The sequence below is a fragment of the Danio rerio genome, chromosome 3 (genome assembly GCF_052040795.2).
Source record: "Danio rerio strain M-AB ecotype USA chromosome 3, GRCz13ab, whole genome shotgun sequence".
Classification (NCBI taxonomy): Eukaryota; Metazoa; Chordata; class Actinopteri; order Cypriniformes; family Danionidae; genus Danio; species Danio rerio.
This window is the reverse complement of record NC_141023.1, coordinates 34,253,703-34,280,394: the sequence shown is the minus strand read 5'-3', so window position 1 is coordinate 34,280,394 and position 26,692 is coordinate 34,253,703. Positions and strand designations below refer to the sequence as shown.

The following is a 26,692-nucleotide window of genomic DNA, read 5'->3' as shown; positions in this document are numbered from 1 at the left end:
TTATGTGGTTATTTAAAGGAATTTATTCAAGAAGTTGAAGACTTTTAGTGGTCCTTGGTGATGCATAATGCAAGTCAATGGCGACCCCTCAAAAACATTCCCTAGATCTTGATGGACTGAGGGTGAGTGAAGTAATCAAATAAATCTGCTCTTTCTTGATCTTTAGACTACTTGGAACCCCAACCTACTCAATCCAGGGGCTTCATTAATTAAAGCTGATTTGATCTTACAGCGTCTTTTATGTGGCTTCTGAGAAAAAATGCCAAGCACCACCTCATGCACTGAGCATATTAACACACTTTTCTTTCTGACGAAGTATTTGGAAATCTCTGGTAACGGATCAGGTTGACTGGTGTTCTTTTAGATGCTAACATGATGGTAAAAAAAATAAAAATTAAAAACACATGTTGTTCTAAAGGGCCGAAGCTGAAGGCTAGAAATTATTTATGTATTCATGCTATTTATTTGATAAATATATACACTCAGCGACCACTTTATTAGGTACACCTGTTCAACTGCCTGTTAACACAAATTTCTTATCAGCCAATCACATGGCAGCAACTCAATGCATTAAGGCATGTAGACATGGTCAAGATGATCTGCTGCATTTCAAACCGAGCATCAGGTTGGCATGGTTGTTAATGCCAGACGGGCTGCTCTGAGCATTTCAGAAACTGCTGATCTACTGGGATTTTCACGCACAACTATCTCTAGGGTTTACAGAGAATGGTTTTGAAAAAGAGAAAATATCCGGTGAGCGGCAGTTCTGTTTGTGCAAATACCTTGTTTATATATATCGTACCACAAAAATAGATGTTGTGATCTAGCCAGAAAGATGCTTTAAAAGGTCATGTGTTCATGTTAGTTACATTTATCTAAAAGTAAAATGTATATGAATACAATAACAAATATGAACCAACAAGTAATTCTATTAGCCATCATTCACGCATGAACTCACGTTACTCATTGTAGTTGGTTCATGATCAGTGCAGGTCCTAACTCATCATTAGCTCATGATAAAGTAATGTTTAGTTTACATACTAGTACATCATTAATCATGCACTGTTATTGCAAAGTGTTACCCATGTAGGCTAGTAATAAGCATTAAATAGGTTACACGAATGAGGCATCCAGGATGGCACTCGGTGAGCACTCAAGAAGGTCTTTGAGTCCTGGTTAGGCCAGGAGGTTTTTTTCTGTGGACTTTTTGGAGTGTGGCTGATCTGATTTCTCCAAAAGATGCATTGTGTGTGTTTGAGAGAGTGTATTCACAATCGCTGGTAAAACATATGCCAGAGTAATTGGCAGTTCATTCGTCGTGGCGAGACCTGGTAATGCAAGGACTATAACTGAAGGAAAGTGTGTGAGAATAGAGCATCCCTCATAGATACTCACTGTGCTTGCTAGTATCTCTCAGTAAATGTGATCACCCTGTCAGATTTTCCAGAGCTTTTACCAAAAATGATATGTGCTTGCTTGTCGGAAATATGCACTAAATTCGGCCACACTTTTTATTAGATACAGATAGAGTTTGTTCCATGTTGTCAGATGATAGGGTCATGAAAATTAGGGAAAATAGGGAAAATTTAATAATAATAAGGAGGTTGGAGTTTGTGATGTCTGCAAATGAGCCCCTTTGCAGTGGGTGCAGAGGGGGCCAATAGTGTCCAGACTTTATAATTCAATCAGTAGAATCAATTAATTGATAACTTTTATATCAGTGCTTTACCACCATTTCATTATTTTAAGCAACATAACCTAAAAATGTTATCTAAAATAAAAAAAACAGAAAAATAATACATTTTCAATAGAAAAATACAGTTTGTGAATTCACAATATAAAATCGTAAATATTTCCAACAAATGAATTGGATTAGTGTGTTTATAAATCATGTTTTTAATTGACGAATTGGATTTTGTAAATGTGAATTGTGTGGTAAATTGACTGTTGTGGTGAAGAAGGAGCTGAGCCGAAAGCTTTTGATTTACTGGTCAATCTACGTTCCTAATCTCACCTATGGTCATGAGCTTTGGATCATGACCGAAAGGACAAGATCTCGGACACAAGAGGCCGAAATGAGTTTCCTTCAAAGGGTGGCAGGGCGCACTCTTATGGCTAGGGTGAGGAGCTCTGACACTCGGGAGGAGCTCGGAGTAGAGCCGCTGCTCCTCCACATCGAGAGAAGTCAGCTGAGGTGGCTCTGGCATCTGTTTCGGATGCCTCCTGGACGCCTACCTAGGGAGGTATTCCAGGCATGTCCCACAAGGAGGAGGCCTCGGGGAAGACCCAGGACACGCTGGAGGGACTGTGTCTCTTGGCTGGCCTGAGAACGCCTCGGGATCCCCCCGGTGGAGCTAGAGGAAGTGTCTGGGGAGAGGGAAGTCTCTGTGGGTTCTCTCGTGAGAATGCTGCCTTCGACCTGGCCCCGAAAAAGCGGCAGAAAATGAATGAATGAATGAATGTGTGGTGGATGTATGAATTTTATTTTGTAAATGTATTATTCTTGAGACTCTACAGCACAGCTCTACAGTAGCTCCAGAGAGTGTGTGTGTGTGTGTCTGAGAGAGAGTGTATTCGCAATCGCCAGTAAAACATGATAATAATTTATACTAGTAATAATAGGCGGTGTGGGTTGGTAAAGTCTGCAAATGAGCCCCTCTGCGGTGGGTGGTGGGTGGGAGCAGAGGAGCCTACAGGATCAAGACTTTGTAATCTAATTAGGAGAATCAATCAATATTTCAATTTTATACCAGTGCTTTACCATGATTAATTGCTATAAAAAATGAATTCATGTTTTGATATTGAATTTTTTGTTTTTTTGTAACCCCCTAAACCTTATTTTGATATGTTATGTATTAAAATGTGTGTATATATATATATACATAGACACAGGGATTTTTCCTTCTATGATGCAAATGTGATTGGAAGTGTGTTTATGTTTTTATATGCCCTTAATGTTCCCCATTTGAGTTTGTGAATGGATAATGTTAAATTAAAAAAAAAAATGAAAAAACAAATAATTCTCAGCTCTGCACCAGTCTATACTCTTCACAAGTGAGTGGCATCATCTAGGAGATTGTACTAGCAGAAGTAATTATCACTCATGTCAAGTTCATATGCAGTTAACCTATATTCATTTAAATACTACTAATATTTTTTTTTTAAATAAAACTAAACTTTCTTGACAGATTTGAGTAAAATAGATACATTTATTTTTAGAAATAGTCAGTATTTATCCTCCTTCCCATTTTTACTTATGCCTAAATTTAAAGTTTTTATTACTAATTTAATTCATTATTTATCATGTTTTATTGTCATTAAAGCATTGTTAAACTATAATTAGTGCTGCTGTGTAAGCATTATCTAAATAAATTTTACAAAAGCATTTAAAAAAGTAAACTACATAGATTGTCACATTTCTTAATATACTGTAATAAATTTGAATGTTATTTTCTTCTTATTATTATTTTTTACAGTCATTGTTATTAACATAAACATTACATGAAACATTAGGCCATGAACATTTATGTGAAAGTTTTGGAAAAATCCTGACATTTTAGTTGTAAAAGTGTGCAGTGAACCCTGCTCATATGGACCCTGCACCAGTAAGGTTAATGCACCCTGGACATGCTGCAGAGGTGAAATGGACTAGATGGAAAACTACTGCTTCCAACCATCAAAGAACAGTCCGACGATGAACCCCTATTTCAGCACGATGGAGCACTTTGCCATACGACTTAAGTAATAACTTAGTGGTTCAGGGAACAAAACATTGGAAGGGGCAGGACCATTAAATGTGGGGAATTGAATTATGCAGACCTGAACTCCTTTGAAATCTTTTGGACATTCTTCAAGAGGAGTGAGGACGTTTCTGTACTAACAAAAGCCCAAGTTCTGACTATTTAAAGCATTGATAATGCAAGAATGGGCTCTATCGGAAAGGATGTGGCCAAGAATTTAATTGACAGCAAGACAGAAAGAAGAAACAACACAACAAGTATTACTCTTTGTATGAACTTAATTAATGAACCGTTGTCTATGAGGTGCCGTATAGGATTTAAATCAAACTTTGCTTATCAACACATACATAAAACCTATAAATTACTCGCATATACACCTATACTACTGGATGTTCAAAACAACATGGATGAAACTTCTGTATATATAAACTTGACGCATGAATACACCCACATACACACGCACATACATATAAACTTGATCCTCACATAAACACTCACATTAACACACGCACATACATATAAACTTGCTGCATGCAAACACACCTATACACACTTGCATATACATATAAACTTGATCTATGCATATACACCCATAAACTCTCTCATAAGAATATAAACTTGATGTGTGCATAAACACCCAAATGACACTTGTGCAAACATACAAAATAAAATTCACAAACATATATACAGTAAGTTGTGTATATACATATATGCAAGCGATTTCAGATGTGTGTATGCATGAATTTTCACAGTAAAAGGAAGTTATTTCACTTTAAAAGGAAGTAGTTTAATTTCAACGTAAAAGTCCTTTGAGTGTAATGAACAAGATTATTATTTGTCATGAATCAGGTTATTGCAAACCTTAAGAAGCAGAAATAATGCAATTAATAGAGGAATTATATCTGTTGAATTATAAAAATAGATTATGCTAATTCTAAAAAAAAAATAAAAATAAAAAGATAATGCAAAGGAATGCTCCTGCAAAATTAAAGGTTTATTATGCAATTAAATTATTGGAAATGTTATTATGGTTTAATAAATATAAGGTTGCTTAAGTAATCATTTTGAATAAAATATGTTTGTCTAATATTAGTTTTTTATGTTTGTTTTATTATTGGTGTCACTATTCGTCAAGGGTTATGATACACACTTATGTCCAGTAGGGTCAGGAATGCACTTGAGTGGGTTTTCCTATCACCAATAAACAGGCTAATGTACCAAAATGCTGCATGCCAGCTGCTGTAAAAATATAAGTAGTAGTTATTAAACACAAAAGGAGTGTACAGATAATATATATAGCTTTTCCATGGGAGTTAACTTGACCAACATGATGAGCAGAGACTTTTATCAGACTTTTATCTTTTTTTTTTTTTTTGTATATGCTGAATAATTAACAATCAAAATGATACCAAAATCTTGCAATTTTGACACCCACATTGTAAAAACATATAAAAAGCATAATAATTATAAATTTTTAAAAAGCAAAACAAGAAGACTATAGGCTACATTAACATTTGCAATAGAAAAGAGGAGTTTAGTTTGAGTATACATTTATATTTATAATTCTGGTTTCTTTTTGAATGTCATTTAAGGGTTCTATCTGTACATTTATATTTGTGTATGTAATTACCTAATTAAATGAAAAGTTTTTAAATAAAAATATTTATTTTTTTGAATAGTCTATTTATATAGACTAATATTTTATATAACATATGTTCACAATTTAACATATTTAATCCCTCTATTAATCACATTATTTCTATTTCATAAGCTTTGCAATAACAAGATTCGTGATAAACATTTGTGAATTTTATTAATTTATTTATTTTTTGTATGGTTGCGCGAGATGTTATAGGTGTGTTTGCATGCAGTGAGTTTGTGTATGCGCGCGTGTTGTTGAGGGTGTATATGCATAGGCCGAGTTTATATGTATATGCGATTATGTAAAGGTGTGTTTGCATGCTGCGAGTTTATATGTATGTGCATGTAAATGTGGGTATTTATGCGAGAATCGAGTTTATATGTATGTGCGTGTGTATGTGGGTGTATTCATGCGTCAAGTTTATATGTATATACACAAGTTTCATCCATGTTGTTTTGAATATCCGGTAGTATAGTTGTACATGCGAGTAATTTATAGGTGTATATACACGTGTTTTATGTATGTGTTGATAAGCAAAGTTTGATTTAAATCCTATACGGCACCTCATAGTTGTCATTTAATGTCACTTGTCAAATGCTTGAACTATTGTCATTTGTGAAATGTTGTGAACATATTTCTTCATTATGTCAATAAAATCATATTAATTGTATTAAAATGGTTGAATTTGTGTTTCTCTGCTATTTTTAGAAGTTCATGGCCAACTTTTTGTAGTCAATCAAACCAAAATACACACACACTGACTGTAAAGTGTAACAAAATGCAGTCTGCTTCTGTACCTAACCATTGTTGTGTACTGCATGAACGTTTTTGATTAGCATTTACCACTAGAGGGCAGGATATACTTTTCAGGTGCAAAACACAATTATTATAACAAATTAGCACCAGAAAGCATTTTTAGACAGGAATGTTCATGGTTTACTTATTGCTGACATGTACATGATGAAAGCACAGATTTATTTAGGTATTTATCATACAGCCTGTCGTTGAGCTGGCAGAGCTGGCGCAGGAATCCATCATTGGGCCCGATCTCTCGTTTCTCTCTGACTGTGGCCACTGCAGCTCGCACGTCCATGCTGTGCTGCAACATCAGATGAGCGATGACCAGAGCAGCTGAACGACTGTAGCCTTTTTGACAGTGGACATACACTTTCCCTACACAGAAAAATCACAAACGTTCACTGTTTTAATTACTTTTACATTCGTTTACACCCATACGCCAATAAGTGGCAGTCGCCTGTCTTGGGTCACTTTTGTTAACTGAGGGACTAAACAACCTTTATCAATTAGTTTCTAGTTTTTATATTAAAAAACAGATTTAAACTTTATTTGTGCATTATGATTTTTGTATTCTGTATGTTTATTAATTTCTTATTTTTTTTCTCTTTGACTTTTGCTGCTATACTTGTCTACTGATACCCTTGCCTTTGTCCTTTTTTATGTTTGTGTTCATTAAAATGACTAAAAAAAACAGATTTACACAGAACCTATCTTGTTCCTTCCTTATGAAATTTCTCTAGTTGACAATAAAATTATATAAAAAAGAATAAATATTAACCAGTTTTTATTAATATTGAATATTATTTAAAATGTTGTTTATTATTTATAATATAATTCCATATCTTTCATTGACTATCGCGTGTTACATCGTTTGTTTACGCTTACGAATTCGAATGGCATTATGGGAATGTTTTTTCTCTGAGAACATTAAGCTGTTAGTTTCAGTGGTAAGTAGCCAAATGTAACTTTCGATTTTAACTCTGACTTTTATTGACAATATTAGTAGTTTGAAGGTACTGTTCCTGTAAGTCACGTTACAAAAACTGGTAACGAATTGCCATTTTCGTTTTACATGTAAATAAGATAGGCTACTAGCCTAGCCATACTGATAAATTATCGGTTCTTATGTAAAAAAAATTATTGTTTTAGCCTACCATTTGAAAGAATGATAGAGCTTTAATGACATTTGGAATTCATTTTACGAGATTTGAAGCACAGTTTATTTAACGTTAGGATAAAATACTATAGTAATCTATGGTGATCCCTAATAATGTAAAATGCTTGAATTAATCTTTTGTGATTACTATATTGATATGGTAACACAACGACAATAAAAAAACAAACAAATGACCCAGTATTGTATTTTTTTCTACAACTAACGTTAGTGGATAAGTTATATAACTACCACAACACACGTGTACTGTTGTAAAAACTAGAGTATAAGTTACTACAATATTTATTGACGTTTAATATTTATTGACGTTTCACAGTTCACTATAGTTCACTACAGTATACTAGCGTTCATTAATATATATATATATATATATATATATATATATATATATATATATATATATATATATATATATATATATATATAATAAGAATCTTTACTTTTAATGTAAACCATTAAAAGTTTAACTTTAATGTAAACCAATGCCACTGAATGACGACGGTGTCTTTAAAAGTACAGCTTAATCCCACCTTTCATTTCCAAAGCTCTTTGAATAAAATCAGAAGCTTCATCAAAATATATGCTGAGGTCAAAATGGTCAGTGTCGAATGCTGGTATCCCATGGTAGATGATCCCTGTATCTGCATAATACTCTGCATCTGTGTTCACATGCATGTCTGATTGGCCTTCAGCAGCGTTGAGGATGTGTGTCACTCCCAGTTCCAGCAAACAGGTCACATTTGTGGCTGCAGACCTGTTTAGATGCAGACACAAGGTTTAGTAAAAACTCAATATTCAGTAGTTCAGCCCTGAACATTTTCAGACCATATAACTGACTACAACTGCATGTCTTTTATTATATAGGATTCTGGAGATGAGCAGGTTGTTCATTTGTAAGCGTTACTGGATTGATGAATAGTCAGAGATATTACAGCAACCAACCACCACTACCATCTAGAGCTGGTAAATAAACACAAATTATTTACAATGTATTTAGTTTTCATTTACCAAAAAAAAATAATAATAAAATAAAGGCAAATCTGACATAGATTGGATAGACTTTAATATTTAACCAATACTTTGGATTTCTAAAGTGATGTTTAACAGAGCAAGGAAATTTTCAGTATTTCCTATAATAATTTTTTCTTCTGGAAAATGTCTTATTTCTTATACAGGGTATCCGCGGGGTCTTAAAATGTCTTAAACTTCAAAAACACACCTTTAGCCCTAAAAAAAAGTCTTAAATTCACTGAAATGTTGTTTTGTAGGTCTTAAATAATTTTAAACAGGTCGATCCCAATCGATCCAAAACACATCCAATTACCAACAACACATCTCAATAAACTTTTAAGCAAAACTACTCCTAACCAATATTGTAACTTTAGACAATTGCAAACATTTAGCTTTCAAATAGTTTTTTTTAGTTATGTTGAACAAAAATGTATGAAATATGTATACAACTAAGGGCTGCTTGTTTTGACACATTATTTAAAATATGTGGCTTAGAAAAAACTAATTACAATTTTTTTCTGCTGGGCGTTCAAAAAATCCTCAGTGTCTATCCCTGCAAGTCTGAAAATTCATTCTTCGTGATCTTAAAATGTCTTACATTTGACTTGGTGAAACCTTCAGAAACCCTGCATAGTTTGGCTATAATACTAGCACTTAGATTTTTTTATTCTTTAAAAACAGTGTTTAAGGACGAGTTGTATTAACCCTACTTAAGATTTTTTCCATTGGCTACAGAAGAAATAATATGAATTATCCAATAACATCCGGACAGTATTCATAGCACTTCACTTTTCCCACATTTTTTATGTTACAGTCTTATTCCAAAATGGATTAAATTCATTTATTGTCTCAAAATGCTACACAAAATACCCCATAATGACAATGTGAAAACTGTTTTTTTTTTTTAATTGTTGCAAATTTATTAAAAATAAAAAACCTGAAAAATCACATGTACATTAGTATTCACAGCCTTTGCTGTGAAGCTTTCAATTTAGCTCAGGTACGTTCTGTTTCCACCGATCATTCTTAAGATGTTTCAGCAGCTTCAATGCAGTTCACCTTTGGTAAATTCAGTTCAGGCTATTACCATCCTTACAGTGATGCATGGTGGTGGCAGCATCATGCTGTGAGGATGTTTTTCAGCAGCAGGAACTGGGAGACTAGTCAGGATAGAGGGAAAGATGAATGCAGCTATGTACAGAGACATCCTGAATAAAAACCTGCTTCAGAGTGCACTTGACCTCAGACTGGAGCAACGGTTGATCTTCCAGCAGGACAATGACCCAAAGCACACTGCCAAAATATTAATGGAGTGGCTTCACAACAACTCGGTGAATGTCCTTGAGTGGCTCAGCCAGAGCCCAAATCTAAATACTGAACATCTCTGGAGAGATCTTAAAATGGCTGTACACCGTCGTTTCCCAAAGAGGAATGGGCAAAAGTTCCGAAGACAGGTGTGCCAAGCTTGTGGCATCATATTCAAAAATACTTGAGGCTGTAATTGCTGCCAAAGGTGCATCAACAAACTATTGAGCAAAGGCTGTGAATACTTATGTACTTGTGATTTTTCAGGTTTTTTATTCTTAGTAAATTTGCAACAATTTAAAAAAATCTTTTTTCACAATTTCATTATGGGGTATAGTGTGAGGAATTTTGAGGAAATAAATTAATTTAATCCATTTTGGAATAAAGCTGTAACAAAAAATGTGGGAAAAGTAAAGCTCTATGAATACTTTCACTGTAAATCAATTACAGAAAATACAGTAATATGTATATACAAAATGTTATGTATATCTTTACTGTAAAATTTATAGAATTTTCAAAAATTGTTCACAGTTTATATATTTATTTATCTATCCAACCATTAATCTGTCTGTCTTTCTGTCTGTCTGTCTCTTTAATTATTGTTCTATACGGTGTATTTACACATGTATTGTGAGATGAATATGCTGACTTCTTTTTCATACATTTGCTATGGTGAATCATCATATCCATTCAACTCCATTGATTATGTCTTCGTACAGCCATAGGGCTTACGTTTAACTCAGAGTCAACCTACTCAGAGTTTAATGAACTAACTCAAATCAGTTTTTCAGAGTTTTCCATCTCAAGGTAAATCAACTCCAAGTTCAAAACTGATCGAACCTCTCCATTAAAACAGCCCCATTTGCAGACATGATCTTTCTCACTCTGTCAGTGAGTGTTTTGAGAGTGGTTCCAGCATCAGAGGGCGTCCTTCGTGCATGGAAATAAATAGGCCATGTTTATTTAAAGGCTTGTCCTTAGAGAATTTGCAACAGGATACTCGAGCGTGTTTTGAATCCTAACTATCAGATAGCAAAGGCTAAACACACGATTGCGAAATGTAAATGTTTGCTGCTATAATTCTTATAATTAATGGTGAGAAAAGAAGATAATTATCCACCCACCACATATCTGGAGGCTGTAGTGTTGACTTACTCATTTCCTAGCAGTATCCCAGGAAAGACTTCATGAAAAGGTTTAGAAGGCATGCAGAAGTCTCCATTTTCATCGGTCAGCAGATCATTGAGCTGTTGAACAGACACTTCATAACTCGTCATGTTAAACAGCTTATCAGATAGAAAGTGTTGTTCTTCAGGCTTCATGGAGGGATTTTCTGTAATCCAGATTTATCTTCATTGTTTTGTTATCTGGAGGATTATATAAAGTTGTGTTGTTTCAGTCCAGCGGTCAGTGTCCAGTTGAGCATAATATTAAGGCTGTTTACATCAATCTGCTAGTTGTTTTTGCTTGTTAGTATTAGAGAGAGTTTCAAACACCTACTGCATTGAGTTTGAGTTTTAAACCACTAGGTGGCATCAGACAGTCTTGTTTTTTGAGGAAGAGACTTGATGTGATGGAATATAGACTATAAGGTGACAATTTTAAACTTTTGAAACTTTTTAAAACTTTTGTGACAAGCTGTACCCCACCAATTGTTTTAGTATGTCTAAGATGCTGTTGTAGTTTTTGTTAGTAATTTCATTTTGTTAGTATTTTCAATTTGATAATTGTATATAAATATAAATAAAATATCATATATTTAATAGAGGGACAGCTTTTGCTGTGGCGGGTCCTCGGTTATGGAACATTTTGCCCCTTGAGATTAGAATGGCTCCATCACTGTCTATTTTTAAATCACTCCTAAAAATGTACCTATTTAGCTTGGCTTTTTAATCTTATTTTAATAGTCCTTTCTATTGCTTCATGTTTAAATCTATTCAGTTGCTACTCTTGGCTTATTCTTGTTTTTATATTCTGTCTTTTTGTTTTACTTTGACTTATGTACAGCACTTTGGTCAGTTCTGTGACTGTTTTTAAGTGTGCTTTATAAATAAATGAACTTTATATTATATAAATGAATAAATGAACTAATATATTATATTACATATACTACTATTATTAATATTTACATTTTCACATAAATTAACATTTAACAAAAATTGTTTTAGTTTTAGTTAATTATAATGTCCTGAACATTTTTGCTAAACATATTTTTGTTGATTTATTTTAGAACTGTTAATGCTGTTTGTTATTGTTCATTTTTTTTAAATTATTTATTCAAATGTTTTTTATTTAACTAGTTAAAAAACACCTTGGAGGATCTGGGGGAGGTCTATCCAGCCTCGCTCAATCTCTGAAGCTTTTTGCTGGTTGTGAAAAGTCCAAACAACCCAAAACAAATGAACATGGTTGGCCAAGATTGGCAATCATTTTAGTTTTTTAAATGTGGTTCAACCGGCATATTTAGGGCTGTGCATAAATTAAAACAAACAAACAAACAAACAAAAAACACTTTGGATTACCTTTCTGATGTACCAAGATTAATCAGCCAAACATATAAAAAATAGTATTAGTAAAATCCTAAAATAAGGTCTTATTTGTTAACATTTGATGTTGATTTGTGAATTTATGATGTGTGACATATTTTCATAAAATGTGTTCATGTTAATAAAAAGGTTTATGTTAGCTCGCCCACACCAACTATTTTTTTTGGTGTTTTTTGTATCAATGAATGTTAAAATTAACTTTAAGATTAATAAATGCCTTAGAATTTTTAAACTGCTTTAATCTATTCAGTTAATATTAACAAGTAAACTTTTTGTAAAGTGTTGCCAATTAAGTCTAGACAAATACATCCTCAGCACATTCAAGTGTATATTAATGAACGAGTCAAACTGAAAACATTGAAAAACAAAGCAAAATTCAACACTGCTGTTTTCTTTTAACCAAAGAAAAATATCATGCAACAGACCGATAAATATTTCAGAGAGAGAACTGAGGATATTAAAATATTAAATAGACATTTATGACAATCAGACAAAGGCATTTTATTCAAATTTACAAGAACATACAAAAATCCAAGTTCAGGTTAGGCCACAAAAACCTGCAAGCAAATAAACCAAAATGTCAGCAATGTAAATCTTTATGAGGAAAATACTGGGAAGGATGTTTGGCGGAGTACGCAGTGCTAAAGAGTGCTGGTGTGAACTGCTGGAATCAGTAGATGGGACGTGGAAACACTGTAGATTGTTCTAAACATCCCATCACATCATCTGAGTTCTGGCCATTGGGTCTTGATGATGACCCGAGTACCAGTGTCCGAAAGAGTTCATATATCCTCCAGAGTGGATGGGAGCACCTTTGCTGGGCATGGAAACATCCCATAGGGGTGGCATGCCTGGTGAACATGGGGCTCCTGAAGCAGACGCTGCTTGAAGGTGTTCTCCTTCAGGTCCACTTGAGCCATGTTTCATGATCTTTTTGTACTTGGAACGCTTGTTCTGGAACCATATCTTGACCTGCAATATGCAAAATCATTTACTTTGATGAAACAAATATTGTGAAACTCATTAAATATAAAATGCAGAAATTGAATTCATTTAAATATCAGTTTATTAAAATACAGAAATGTATTAATACATTTTGTTTAAATGTTTAATTAAAATAGATTTGTTTGGGGTGAGGGAGTTGAAACCTTTATTTTAAATAAAAAAAAAAAACATTTTTGTTATTTTATCATTATTATTATATGCATGCATGATGCAACTTTATACATTTTCATACATTTCTTTTTTACTTGAAATGTTTGTTCTGGAACCAAATTTCAAGCTGCAATTACCATCAGTTTAGTCTTTTTTAAAAACCTTTTGCGAAACTTATAAATAAGTCATAACCTGTTAAGTGAGACAATACAGAATCGCCTAAGTAAATAACAAGAGTATTTTTTCCCTTAAGAGTTTTTGTTTGTTGTTAAAAATTGTTTAATAAAACAAAACAAGGCCATATGTTTTAGAAAGTAAAAATTATTTTTGTCTACTTCACTTTTTTATTTACTCATTCAATCTATTACTTCTCTTTTTTTTTGTTTTTTGCAAAATGTATCTATTTCTGAGTAAGCAGTGTATGTATAGTCTCTATCTTGGGGATTATTTCTCATGCTTTAACGTTTTATTAACTGATAAAATACCACAGACATCAAATTGAAGGCTTTATTAATACTGCATTAAAAAAACATTTCCTAATAAAAAAGAAGAATAAACACTGAACATTAAAATAATGCTACAAACATTTACTTAACAATATACAAAAAAAACTTATCTCCAAACTAAGATACTGTATACAGTGCTCAGTGTAATCGAGTACACCCCATTTTGAAAATGAATATTTATCTCCATTTCTCAGTGAATATATTCAATGTATTTTGGTGCATTTAAACAAAACAGATCTATTAAACTGAAATATGTATTAAAATAATGTTTTAGTCACCAAACATATTTAGAAATTGAATGATAATACAATTAAATTCAAGCTAAAAATTATTTTTTTAAAAAATTACAGCCTGCAAAATTTCAACTTAATTTTTCCATTTTTAAAAAAAATTATTTATTTATTTATTTATTTTTTTTTTTTTGCTTCTCTTGATTTTTCCTCTTTTCTTAAATTTTGTATTTATATTTTTATATAACATATAAATTTGGGTGTGCTAGTTTTTGGAGCATTATCGTAAGTTATTTTGTTAGATAAGCTCCAGGTTTGGCTTCAACACTGACTAATCTAATGTATATGCGCAAATATAATATTGTATAGCTTCCTATTACAGTTTTTCTCAGTCACTTTGGTGCATTTCTCACAACACTATTTACATTTGCACAACCGGTCATGCATTTCTCAAAACAATTAGTCATTTCTGCACATCCTAGTAGCAGTTTCTCATTCCTTTCAACAAATTGCAAATGCTTTCGGACATGCATCAATTGCTTTCATTCAACTCTCTGCTATTTATAACATTATTATTTACTTAAGTCATGTCAATCAAAATGAACTAAACTTGTAAATGCTGAATAGTCATTCCATATAAAACCAACAGTCCTCATTTCATTACTTGAGTCATTACATACAAAAATGTTGAACTTGATGTCAAAACCGGTCAAGCAAACTTTATTTTAAAAATTATCTTTATTTTCCTGTAAATGTCTTTAAAATTGAACAATTTGATGAATGATTTACAGACCTGTGTATGTTGCAGGTTCAGGTCCAATATGTACTGCAATATTGTTTACAGTTGTGCACAGTTTAACCCAAACGGAGTTTATGTTCGTTGTAAATAAGGGTGTGTTTATTCTTTTGCACAATGCTGTGAATAAATTAGGATTGTAAAGCGCAAATGCAGAGTAAAATTGTAAAACATACATATTCAGTGTCTTGTACTCACATACCTCACTAAATTACAGTAAGTGATGTCCAACTTTACTGTAGTTTTCAAATGGCTGTGCAAATAGTATATGGTGATGTCTTGAGCATTTTCAGGAAGTGTCACCAAAATCAGACTTTTTTGCATTGAAAAAAATGTCCAGAGTAAACTGTCATAATGAAAACATGACAAAGCCATTTGACTATCTTGTTCATAAACAATGGTGTCAGGACTTTTCACTTTGATGATACTGACACTTTGATTGACATCAATACTTGCTTTTGAGGAATAAAATATCCATTTTGAGCATGTGACGCGCTTTTGCAGGTTATCAGCTAGGTTTTGCAGTTTGTACTAATTGTTTTGAGAAATGCATTAACTGTTGTGCAGAAATGCACTGGTGCTGTGAGAAACGCACCAAAGCGACTGAGAAAAACTGTAAAAAGATGAATTTATTTGTGAGGGGTGTACACATATGCTGAGCACTGTATATATAGTGAGATATTGGGGATTTTATAGCTCATTCCTTTATGTTTTATTAACTGATTAAATGGCATAAACATCAAACAGAAGGCTATATTACACTGTATATATTCATCATTAAAAACAACCCTTTACAATAAAAAAGCAAAATACTTAAAACACAGACTCTAAACACCAAAATGAGACTACAAACTTTTGTTTAGCAATACACAAATAAATCTCATCCCACAAATTAGATACTGTGTAACTGTGTACTGTCTTGCAGAGACCTATGAACAATTTTAAACTGTTAATTATTTAGTATGTTACAAATAGTCATTTAAATGTCCCGTGAAATGCTTTGAAATGTGCATTTTTGTTCATGTGCGATGAATTTAAACTGAAAATGAAGGTGGACAGTAATAAAGTAGATCTCTCTTAAAAAAAAAAAAGCCAATTAAAGTTAATTTTAATCACGGCTTTGCCAATGTGAGTGGTTAAGCTCATATAGCAATAGTTTCTTGAAGGGGGCGGGACATGTCAGATACTAGAGAGCATTTGATTGATCAGAAAATTTGATAAGAGTAGGCAGTATGAGATGATGTCAAAAAAAATTGTTGATTTATTTTTGGTGGAAGTGATTAACTGAAAGCTTCGGATGTTTTTATGTTTTTAATGTGAATTTCGTCACTTTTTTGAAGCACACTAGTTTATAGACATTCCTTAAAGTTGCATACTGATACTAACATATAAAAAACTATGATTTCAGACTTTAAATGTTATTACAGTATTCTTTTTGATTTTAAACACATGGCTTTCCTAGTGATCGGTTGCAGCTGGAAGGGGATCTGCTGCGTAAAAACGTGCTTGATAAGTTGGCGGTTATTCCACTGTGGCGACCCCAGATTAATAAATGGACTAAGCCGAAAAGAAAATTAATGAATAAATTAACAAACACATGGGTTACAGTGGCGCAGTGGGTAGCACGATCACCTCACAACAAGAAGGTCACTGGTTCAAGCCTCTGCTGTGTCAGTTGGCATTTCTGTGGGAGTTTGCATGTTCTCCCTGTGATTGTGTGGGTTTCATTCAGGTGCTCCTTTCCCCCACAGTCCAAAGGCATGCGGTACAGGTGAACTGGGGAGCTCAATTGTCCATGGTGTATGTGTGTGAATGAGTGTGTATGGATGTTTCCCAGTGATGGGTTGTAGCTGGAAGAGGATCTACTGCGAAAACATATGCTAGATAAGTTGGCAGTTCATTCCACTGTGGTGACCCCTAATTAATAAAGGGACTAAGCTGAAAATAAAGTAAATCAATGAATGCAATAAACACACTATAAGTGTACATGTATTTTCTTTTTAGCTTGTGTTTTTCACAGTAAATATTTCAAGTGCATAATCTATAAACAATAACATGTTTAGTAAAAGTTTAGTTTTTTTATATAGTTAATGCTTTGCCATTCAAAATAACTAAATTTAAAGTAAACAAGTTTTAACTTTTTCTTTAAGCTAAATCTATCACAAAGCTGTTTGCGTTATTCTAAAACTTCCTTTTATTTTTTCACTCTCAGGACATCCAAGATGGGGATGGTTTCTTTTTTCTTTTCTTTTTTTTTTAATTGTAGAACATTAAGGAAAGAATTTATTTATTTATTTATTTTTTTTAGCTGAAACTGTGACCTTTGTTTATACATAAAATACACTATTGGGACTTTAAGAGTAAAAAGGTTGAGGAAAAAAAGAGAATGCAGACTAAACAAAATTAATTATGGCTTCTGACAGAACACCATTACAATTTCTTTGATAATTTGGTTTTAAATGGCATTGTACGATCAAAAGCCTCATGTATTAATTTTGTTTTGGCTGTGTGTGGATAGATAGATAGATAGATAGATAGATAGATAGATAGATAGATAGATAGATAGATAGATAGATAGATAGATAGATAGATAGATAGATAGATAGATAGATAGATAGATAGATAGATAGATAGATAGATAGATAGATAGATAGATAGATAGATAGATAGATGTTTATATGTTTATTAAGTGATCAAATTTAATAAACATCAAACAGAAAGTCATGCTGAAACATGCTGATGTATAAATATATCATTAAAGTTACAATAAGTGCATGTGCTTATAACCGTTTGCTGATGGATTAGAGGAATAGTGTTGTAAGTAACTCTTGCACAGACCGTTTTTTTTCTATATTTGTGTGCATGTGTTATTATTCTTTTGTTTATGTATTTATTATTGATGTTCTGAGGGTGAATAGGTCAAATTATCCCTTTAAAAAAACTATCCCTTTAACTTTTTCAATACAAAGCAAAGAAAGACAGAATTTTTCCCTTTCTTTTTGAAGTTGAACAGGGCATTCTATAGGTTAATTTTTGCTTAGAAGTTGTAAGTGTGAATTTCTGCAAGCTTTCATTTTGCATGAATGTTTGTGGTAAAGCAGATCTCTTGCCAACATCAGCTCGCCTTCAGCTTGCTGTGAGTGAGAGAGAAAAAGCTTGACAGTTCCTTGGATGCCACAAAACTCCAATCTTGCGATTGGTCCAACATTTTACCCCAAATTCTTTCTAAAACAAACATGCACGCCTATTCTATATGATATAAACAAGCCTCAATATTATACTCACGGTGTTCTTAATTTCTTAATTATATGACTATTATGTGATGTGGAGCGTTCACGCTAATTGCGATTTTACAATGACACCCACAGAGCCGTAAAATCTTCTGTAATGAAGCATAATTAAAGCGATGTTTTCCAAGGGACTTTTAAACTGGATTAAAGTCCAATTACCCTTTTAACGTTTTCTCTGACACCCAAAATAATTATTTTAATTTGCACTTTCACTCCAGCCGCATTTTGAGCATCTCTGTCATGTGGTGATGCCCTTCTTTTTATAACTAAAACTTTGTTTGCATGTGGAAAATAGATGAAATGAGCCGACTTGAACAGGTGCCAGAGGCATGATTCAGCTATCATTGACTGAAGTGATGACAGGCTCAATTGCTGATTAAAAAGTATTTGGCTCTGCAAACTGGCCACACACCATTAGCTATGATACCTGTGTCTGCTCTCTTGAAATGTAAGAGATTTCATCCTGTCCTGCTGAACAGATATCATTTGTAAAAAACAATTCAGAGAAAACATTAACACTAATCTGTGAAATATTCATTCTTATGCGGATGATTCATTCTGAAAATGAAATAAATAAATAAAATATTAATAAATTATATATATATATATATATATATATATATATATATATATATATATATATATATATATATATATATATATATATATTTATATTTATATATATATATATTTTTTTTTTTCAGAATGAATCATCCGCATCAGAATAAATATTTCACAGATTAGTGTTAATGTTTTCTCTGATGATGTTTATAGATGAGTATCTGTATTGATATATAAAGAATGTATGATAGTAAGAGCAATTAGAATTTACATTAAATTCTGCATCAATTTTATATTATTAGGAATGAATGCCTAGGTGATAATAGACAATCTGTTATGATGTAATAAATAGTACAAATAAAACCAGCATGGTTTAAAGTAAATTCAGTGCATCTAACCATGCTACAAATTATTGAGATAATGATTTCTTAATATATTCATGAGTGTGAAATGATAAAGCGCTGTTTGATGGCATGTATGTGATTAAAGTGATGGTTCACATCAAAATAAACATTTACTCAGCATTTAGTAACACAACTTACTCATTGACTTATAGTCATTAAAATTCATGGTAGGAACAAAAACAAAATACTATGGAAGTGAATGACTGCTGCTTCTGACATTCTTCAGAATGTTTTCTTTTGTGTTCAATAGAAGAAGGAAACTAAAACAGGTTTGGAACAAATGGAGAATGAGTGGCTGAACTATAGCCATCTTCAAGATGAGGTTGATATTGTGATGATCCACAACTTTATTCCAATTATTCAAGAAAAAATCTGATAACTTCATTTGAAAACGTTTACCCCAGACACCATTCTTTTACATTTCTGATTCTGTAAGAATGACAGTTGTATGTTTTTTTAACTCGAGCAAATAAAAAACCATATAAAGAAATAAGATCAGTTCATAATAAGCTGTATTGTGCTCTGTACATACAAGTCTTAGGGGTCCCCGCAATGTGTCTATGAAATTTCATGGCAAATTACTTAACACATAATTGATTTTAAATGGGTGAAAGCAGAAATGTCTGTGTCTCTTTAAATGTAAATTAGCTCATACTCCCCGCCTCCTTTTCAGGAGCTGTGGCTGCATATATACAGTTCAAAATGATAAAAAAATTTATTTATTTTCCAAGTATTCCCTGACTGCTGTTTAATGAAGATGTTTTTTCTCTTTCAGCGCATTTACAATAACATAATACAATACAGAAACATAATAGTTTTAAATGATCAACTTATAATAAGTTATTTCATTTATCATTGGCAATATGACAAACCATAATATTCATTCATTCATTCATTTTCTTTTCGGCTTAGTCCCTTTATTAATCTGGGGTCTCCACAGCGGAATGAACTACCAACTTATCCAGCACGTTCTACGCAGCGAATGCCCTTCCAGCCACAACCCATCTTCGGGAAAACAAACCATAATATTTTACTTGTTATTTTGCGAGATGTAACATTCAGCTTAAAGTGCAAAGGCATAACTATAGGTTAACAAAGTTACACTGTAAAAATAAATCTGTTAATTAACTGTATTTTGTGATTCACAAGCGTTTTCCGTTTATGTAAGGTTGTGAATTGCTTTATGGGATGTTGATCTCTGTTCTGTTGACATTTGATGACATTTGATGATTTTGTTGACATTTACAGTTTAACAAAGTGACTTTAAATGACATTTTATTCGTTTAAAATAATATAATGAATAGGAATGAAATATACAGAGAAATAAATCTGTAAAATAACAGAAAAAAATGTTGGCAGTTCATTACAGGCAGTTTATGTACCATAATATACAACACCAACTCAATATATTCGTATTGAGATGAAATATAGACAATATATTACTATAAACTAGTAACATTTTTTATAAAAGTCACTTTTTTAGGGTTAAAGGTTGTTTTAAGCAAGATCAAGGTCCCATAATGCAATTCAAAAGCATAATAAAATAGGGGAAAATAAAAAAGCATAAATCACAAAATATGGAAAACTGCTAAATTACAGATATCTTTTACAGTTTAATAAGGTCAAGTTATTATATAAGAGTGGTTTGCTCTTTAATTGTCTGTAGCCAATCAAAAAATTAACAAGGGAGCTAATAATATTGACCTTCTTTATTCCAGCCAAACAACAAAATTCAAGACTTTTTTCAGAAGAATAATATAATTGACAGTAGCGTGTAAAACAGAATTGAATTCTTATTGGTTGTACATATGGTCAGTCCAGACATTCAACATGTCTGCAATCTTGAAAAATGTCAATGTATCATCACACACAACATCAAAGTATGTTCAAGTTACATTTACCACAGACCGTATTTACTAATAAACTGAAAAAAAATCAGATTAAAAACCCACTATCAAATCTCAAGGGAAACAGTGGCGTGTTAATCTTGTGGGTTTTAATGTCATCCCTTGCAGCACACTATTGTGGACATTTGAGTACAGTTCTGAAAGAAAGACATACGAGGGAATTCAGAAACTGTGCTTACTGATATAAAACTATTGTTAGAGTGGACTTTTTAACTTTGCAGATCTTATTCATGTCCAAACAAAGCTGTAAGAGTAAAAAAAAGCGTCATAAGGCTCATTTAATAGTGTCAAATAATCCCATGACCTCAATTGCATTCTGAAAAAATTAATCTATTTCTTATTCTTTATTTAAAATATGAAATATGATGCTAGAACATTCAAACATATATTCATTTTGCAGTTATTTGCCCACCGTAAATATGGAAATCTTCCCTTTCGTTCTTTGCTTATATGATTTTAGTTTTATGAATGTAATAATTCACGTTAGGTAATATTGGAATTTTTTTTTCGCCCTCCCAAACTTACATTTCAATATATAGCAAATAATGCTTTTTTTTTAATATACTTTTTATAGTTCAAGAGTTATAATTGAGGATTTATATTACAAAATAAAATGTTGACATCTGTTTTTTTTTTTTTATAACAGGTATTTTTTTATACAAATCATGTAAAAGTGCCCATGCTTGGTTAAAGAAACACCCATTATTATTTCATAAAAACTGCTTTATATTTTGTTAGCTGCAAGAGTTTGAATTGTTTTTGAGGTCAGGCCTTGCGTGGGTGGATGGTTTGTCATGTTTCTAGGAGGTTCAGTCAGTGTGTCCTTTCATTACGCTCTCTGAAGTGTATAGGGTGAAGTCAGGTGAACTGGCCACTGTATGGGTTAAGGTTGCAGTAGAAATTATTGAGTAAAGACGAAAAATTTAATGGGGCCAAAGTAGAGCCTCCTGCTGATTGTCAATAAGATCTGAAGATTAGATTAGATTTTTTAAAAAAATATTGGATTATTTTATTATATAATTATGTGTTGCTACTCATTTTAAATTATATCTCAGTAATTTGCAGGTACCTTAAATCAGATTTATTTAAACATTATGAAGCAAATTATTTAATTATTTTGGAAGAATATAATAGATTAACGTTTAATTTAAAATGTACTATCATTAAAAATTTGTTTTTAAAATAAATTGTTTCCAATGGCAGGCTCTTGCACCTATTCAATTACTGTACTTATGAATACTTTAAATTAATTCAGATAAAAGCAACTAAATAATTGCTTTATTATTATTATTATTATTATTATTACCAAACAAAAATTTTATACTTGTTATGTTACAAACAGGACATATTTTAATATGTAAAATAACTACAATATTTTACATACGCAATGACATCTTAACTCCATTGTCTGGTGAAATGACAGCTTTTTATATAGATTTATGTAGATAACTGTGGTTAACTCTTAACATTTTTGTGCATATTTGGAAACATAACATTACAACTATGATGTATCATATGTGCACTGTGGATCTGCATATAGCTGCATTTTAGAGTAATTATTTTGACTGTTATTGTGTATTGTATGTGGCCGCAAAGTTTATGATTGCAATTAAAAAATCAAGCAACTCTTACTTTTCTTTTCTTTTTTGTTTTGATTGTGAAGTGTACACTGTACACTGTTTGCTAATGTTATTTGCAAGAAATATTAAGAAAATACAAATTCCAAAGTAGTTTTTTAATTCAGAGAATAGAGAACCATCTTTGATTCCTCAGAGGACTATTCTGTGCAGTTCTTAAAAATATTTTTCCTGAGTTTATAACTTTGGACAGCCCACAGTATTTACTGTAAATTAATTCTTGTTGCTTTAATTTGTTTAGTTGAATCAAATGAACTTAGTCATCTCAATTTATATCAATCAAACTGATTAAAAATATTATGTTAATCTTTGCATATCTTTCAAAAATGTTTTTAAAACCTGATTAGCATATTAAAATAAGTTAAAGTAAATTAAAAACATTTGTAATCATGACTTTTTGCTATTTAATATTCTATAGGCTTTGTTGCTTCCTGTTATTTATAGTACACAAATATAGATTAATAGGGCTTATGTCGCTGTTTTGTTTGACGTAATTTAATGTCGAACTAAGTTTTCGATAGACCTTATTTTCTACTGCGCGTAGAGTGTTTTGTGCTTTGTTCAGTCCTGTCAATCACATGCCTACACTCACTATTACCTGTTGAAGACTTTACATTCATTTGGATTTGATCTTATAGAGCTGACCCAACCTTCTGCCAGTTATAGAAGACCTTCCATTCGCCTTTTTTCATTATTTCTTTTAAGGATCGTCCTCAAAAGCATGGCAACATACCTGTGTTTGTGTCAGACCCAGTTTAGCCGCCAGATCAGCGCGTTCGGGCAGCGCGAGGTACTGGGTTTGCTGGAAGCGCTGGTTGAGCGCCTGCAGCTGTAAGCTCGAGTAAATCGTGCGCGGTTTGCGAATCTTCTTCCCCTTCCCGTTCAGCCGTATTTCTCCACTTTCAATAGAACTTTGCTTCTCGGAATCTTGCGTGAAAAAGTAAAAAAAGCATATTTAATAATAATAATATCATTAATAAAAATAATAATAATAATAATAATAATTATTATTATTATTATTAGGTTGTTTTTTGAAAGATGTGCTCACCAGTCAATCAATAAAAATGTTTGTAAACCCCTAAGAAATCTACTGTCACGTTGTCATTTTGACTGCAGTTGTAGAGTATAAAATATCACTGAAGTTGTTGCATATAATGAATGATCTGCAGCTTTAGATAAACTGCATTATATTGAAAAAGACAGATAAATTATTATAAAGAAAACATTTGCTATAATTTGTAAATTATGCATTTTAAATGTTAACCATATGACGACTAAACAATCACTATAATTCATTTTTCTTTTCTTTTTTATTGTGCGATTTTAATACCTAAAGACAGGGTTTAAACAAATGAGAAACTTGTAGCCTACCTGTGTGTATTCAGATATGGTTTACATTATAAATATATAAAATTCTATAACATCCAAAAGGCATTTAAAATTTTTATTTGTTTCTAAGAGATTTGTATATTATTGCAGCAAGGCTATATGTCCATTATAAAATAAAACCCTAAAATAAAGCATGTGTTTGTGTTTGTTTTAGGGATCCGTCAATCTTGTTTTGTTAATTGGAGTGATCACAGTATATTAATCCTTCTGCGTAGCCATACATTTTAATGTAGCATTTTAGTACTATCTGGATTTAGTTGGAAAAACTAAAGCAAAAAGCAATGAAAAATGCACCCGTTTATATGTCAGTTTAGCTACTGTTTTTTTTTTTACAAATAATTATTTTAAGTCTATTTTATGTCTAAATAAATATAGACACTTCTTAATTTCTCCATATATTTTTAAGGCTCTCAGTTTGTTTCAAATTTGTAAACGTACAAAAAACGTCGATAAATTCCACAGGATCAATTTTACTTTTTGATTTAAAAAATAATCAAATAGCTAAGTGATTAAATATATTTAAAGTACAATAATATGGAGCCCAAACTGCACAATGCTAAAATTTGTCAGAAATCCAGCGCCTTGTATCATAATTTTCCAATGCCATTTTTAGTGAGTGAATGAGAGCACACTTTACCTGCATCCTCCACTCTTGAATATCCGACTGCGCTGTTGTGTTGATAGGGTAGGTAAGCTCCTGGATGGTGGTGTGCGGTGGAATAGTGGTAAGCGAGTGGACGGCTGTAAGACGCAGCGCCAGGAGAGAAGGCCGCGTCGTATTGCGAATGCGCGCCTTGATGCAAACCGTGCACCGGATAGTGCGCGTGAGACACACCGGGTGAATGCTGCTGGTGAGACTGGTAACCGTGACTGAACTCCAGAAAAGCCGACTTTGAGGGATCTGAAGCCTCCAAACTTTCAGACAATGAAGTCATAGTCATGTTTTAGAGTTATGTCCATTAGACCGGTGCACCATAAAAGTGGCATCTATTTAGAAGTCATGTAATTTCCATCTCTTAAAGAGGGCCATCAAAGAGATCCATGTCCGTGGGGCTGGTGCGTTTGCTTTCGTTTTGGCCGTGTGTGAAGTCTGAGAACTTCATCTCAACAGCGTCGTCACATACTGAGTTGATTCCTGCAGTGAGAACGCAATGCGCTCTTATTGGCTGCGTGCGCAGACCGCATCGTTTCTTTATTCTCTGTGACGTCAAGACAGTGTAATATGCGCATAGCATTGCAGTTTGCCTTTAGACGGGTGTTTATATATATATATATATTTTTTTTTTTTTTTGCAATGAACTGGTTGTTAAAGAATAAAATTTGGCTTTAGGTTCATGCTATTTCGGGCGTACCAATATCTTAAAATAAATAATTCTAAAAATTTATAATAAAATAAATCTAAAAACTTATGGCTAAAGATTTATAAACCATAACAAAACAAATTGATCATGGGAACTTGATTGTGTAAACAGACAAACTGTTATCGGACGTGTAATAAAAAATACAATAAAGTTGCCATAAATGTAGCATATGATTAAAAATGATAATACACATTAAATTAACACATACGCATAAATGCACAAAATAAGCATTAAAATTGGTTGATACTGTACAGTCATTTTGCTTCATTCTTTAACTATATACACTACCTAATGTTTATTTTGAGAATAGGAAAGTGATATCAAGAGCAGCATGACTTAATCTGTAATGTTTAAAGATCTGATTATTAAAACGTGAAGGAAACATATTTGGTAACCAATATTATAGCAGTCTAGGCTGGTAATAAAAAAACATGCGTTATTTTGTTGACAACATTTCCTGACTTGCAAAAAATGTTTAGCAGCCATATTCTATACCAAAGAATGAGAAAATGTTTAACAAAAGAAAATAAATAATAAAAAACAAATAATACACTGAAAGTATCAGTCCTATTAGAACACTCAGGAGCCTAAAAAAATGCTCAGTTTAGAAGCACATTTTAGATGGCATTTAGAGATTTTTACATCTGAACTCTTCATGTATTTATACTTTGCTCATTATAATATATTTTAGATTTTCTACGTTTATTTTATCATAAAAACCAAGCATAAAAATAATAGAAGCTTTAACTTTTCTAAATCCGATTCTGCTGTTTTAGCAAAAACGGATTAATATTTTTAAACAAATTGTTACTGAACAAGGAAGTCAGATCGACAACACAGAGACTGCAGCATCCCACGGCTAAATAATCCGCCTTGTTTGATTTCCGTTGAAATTCATGTTTACAGTGGTTGAAAGGAGGAGCGACAAAAAAGAGCCGCTTATTGATGCACGAGGTTGTTACATGTTTTGGTTGAAGGACACGTGTTATTAAACCAAAATAGTGACGTGACGAGAGAATTACACAAATTATAGGTGCTTTCATCCTGTGCCAACATTCCTCGACACACAGGTACAACCAACCGTCATGACACGCCCAAAATGTGTTTCTCAACCCCGGTCCAGACATCGCTGACAATGCTGAAACCTGACCTTTAATGGCCGAACTCGACAAAAATATAGACACCTGCAAATTTGAAGAAGTGGTAAACCTACTCCATACTAATTTTTAATTGCTACAAC

The 26,692-nt window shown here is 32.5% G+C and overlaps 3 protein-coding genes across 6 annotated transcripts in view; 1 reads left to right on the top strand and 2 right to left on the bottom strand.

Annotated features, from left to right (window-relative positions):
- Positions 1 to 446: 446 nt before the first annotated feature.
- On the bottom strand, positions 447 to 11,197 carry dusp3b (dual specificity phosphatase 3b). 2 transcript variants are annotated; one of them, XM_087243108.1, is made up of 4 exons: positions 10,826 to 11,197; positions 7,885 to 8,108; positions 6,378 to 6,555; positions 447 to 2,419 (listed from the first exon to the last, which is right to left on the bottom strand). In XM_087243108.1, exons 1-4 carry the CDS (start codon positions 10,990 to 10,992, stop codon positions 2,236 to 2,238), a joined length of 753 nt encoding a protein of 250 aa, XP_087099234.1. In that variant the 5' UTR covers positions 10,993 to 11,197; the 3' UTR covers positions 447 to 2,235.
- tac4 (tachykinin precursor 4) overlaps positions 7,073 to 26,692 on the top strand; it is a 58,863-nt gene continuing 39,243 nt past the window's right edge. For 2 of the 3 annotated variants that reach the window (XM_087241921.1, XM_087241919.1), the window contains exons 1-3: positions 7,073 to 7,127; positions 8,047 to 8,129; positions 8,219 to 8,317. In XM_087241921.1, coding sequence (XP_087098047.1) covers positions 8,266 to 8,317 — 52 coding nt within the window. In that variant the 5' untranslated portion in view covers positions 7,073 to 7,127; positions 8,047 to 8,129; positions 8,219 to 8,265. The remainder of the gene's footprint in view (positions 7,128 to 8,046; positions 8,130 to 8,218; positions 8,318 to 26,692) is intronic. The other variant, XM_087241920.1, reaches the window with a different exon arrangement.
- dlx4a (distal-less homeobox 4a) lies at positions 12,697 to 25,226 on the bottom strand. Its single transcript, NM_131300.2, is given in 3 exon segments — positions 12,697 to 13,188; positions 23,436 to 23,629; positions 24,729 to 25,226. Coding segments are annotated over 3 exon segments (753 nt in total). The 5' UTR covers positions 25,033 to 25,226; the 3' UTR covers positions 12,697 to 12,933.

Bases quoted from the DNA above. Each gene is read 5' to 3' on its own strand.
- dusp3b (XM_087243108.1), bottom strand. From the start codon at position 10,992: ATGAAGCCTGAAGAACAACACTTTCTATCTGATAAGCTGTTTAACATG. The intron at 6,556-7,884 runs GTGGGATTAAGC...TTTTCTGTGTAG, and splicing joins AAGAGCTTTGGAAATGAAAG to GGAAAGTGTATGTCCACTGT. The intron at 2,420-6,377 runs GTATGATAAATA...TTTCGGGGCCAG, and splicing joins TGCCAGCTCAACGACAGGCT to GTCGAAGGCAGCATTCTCAC.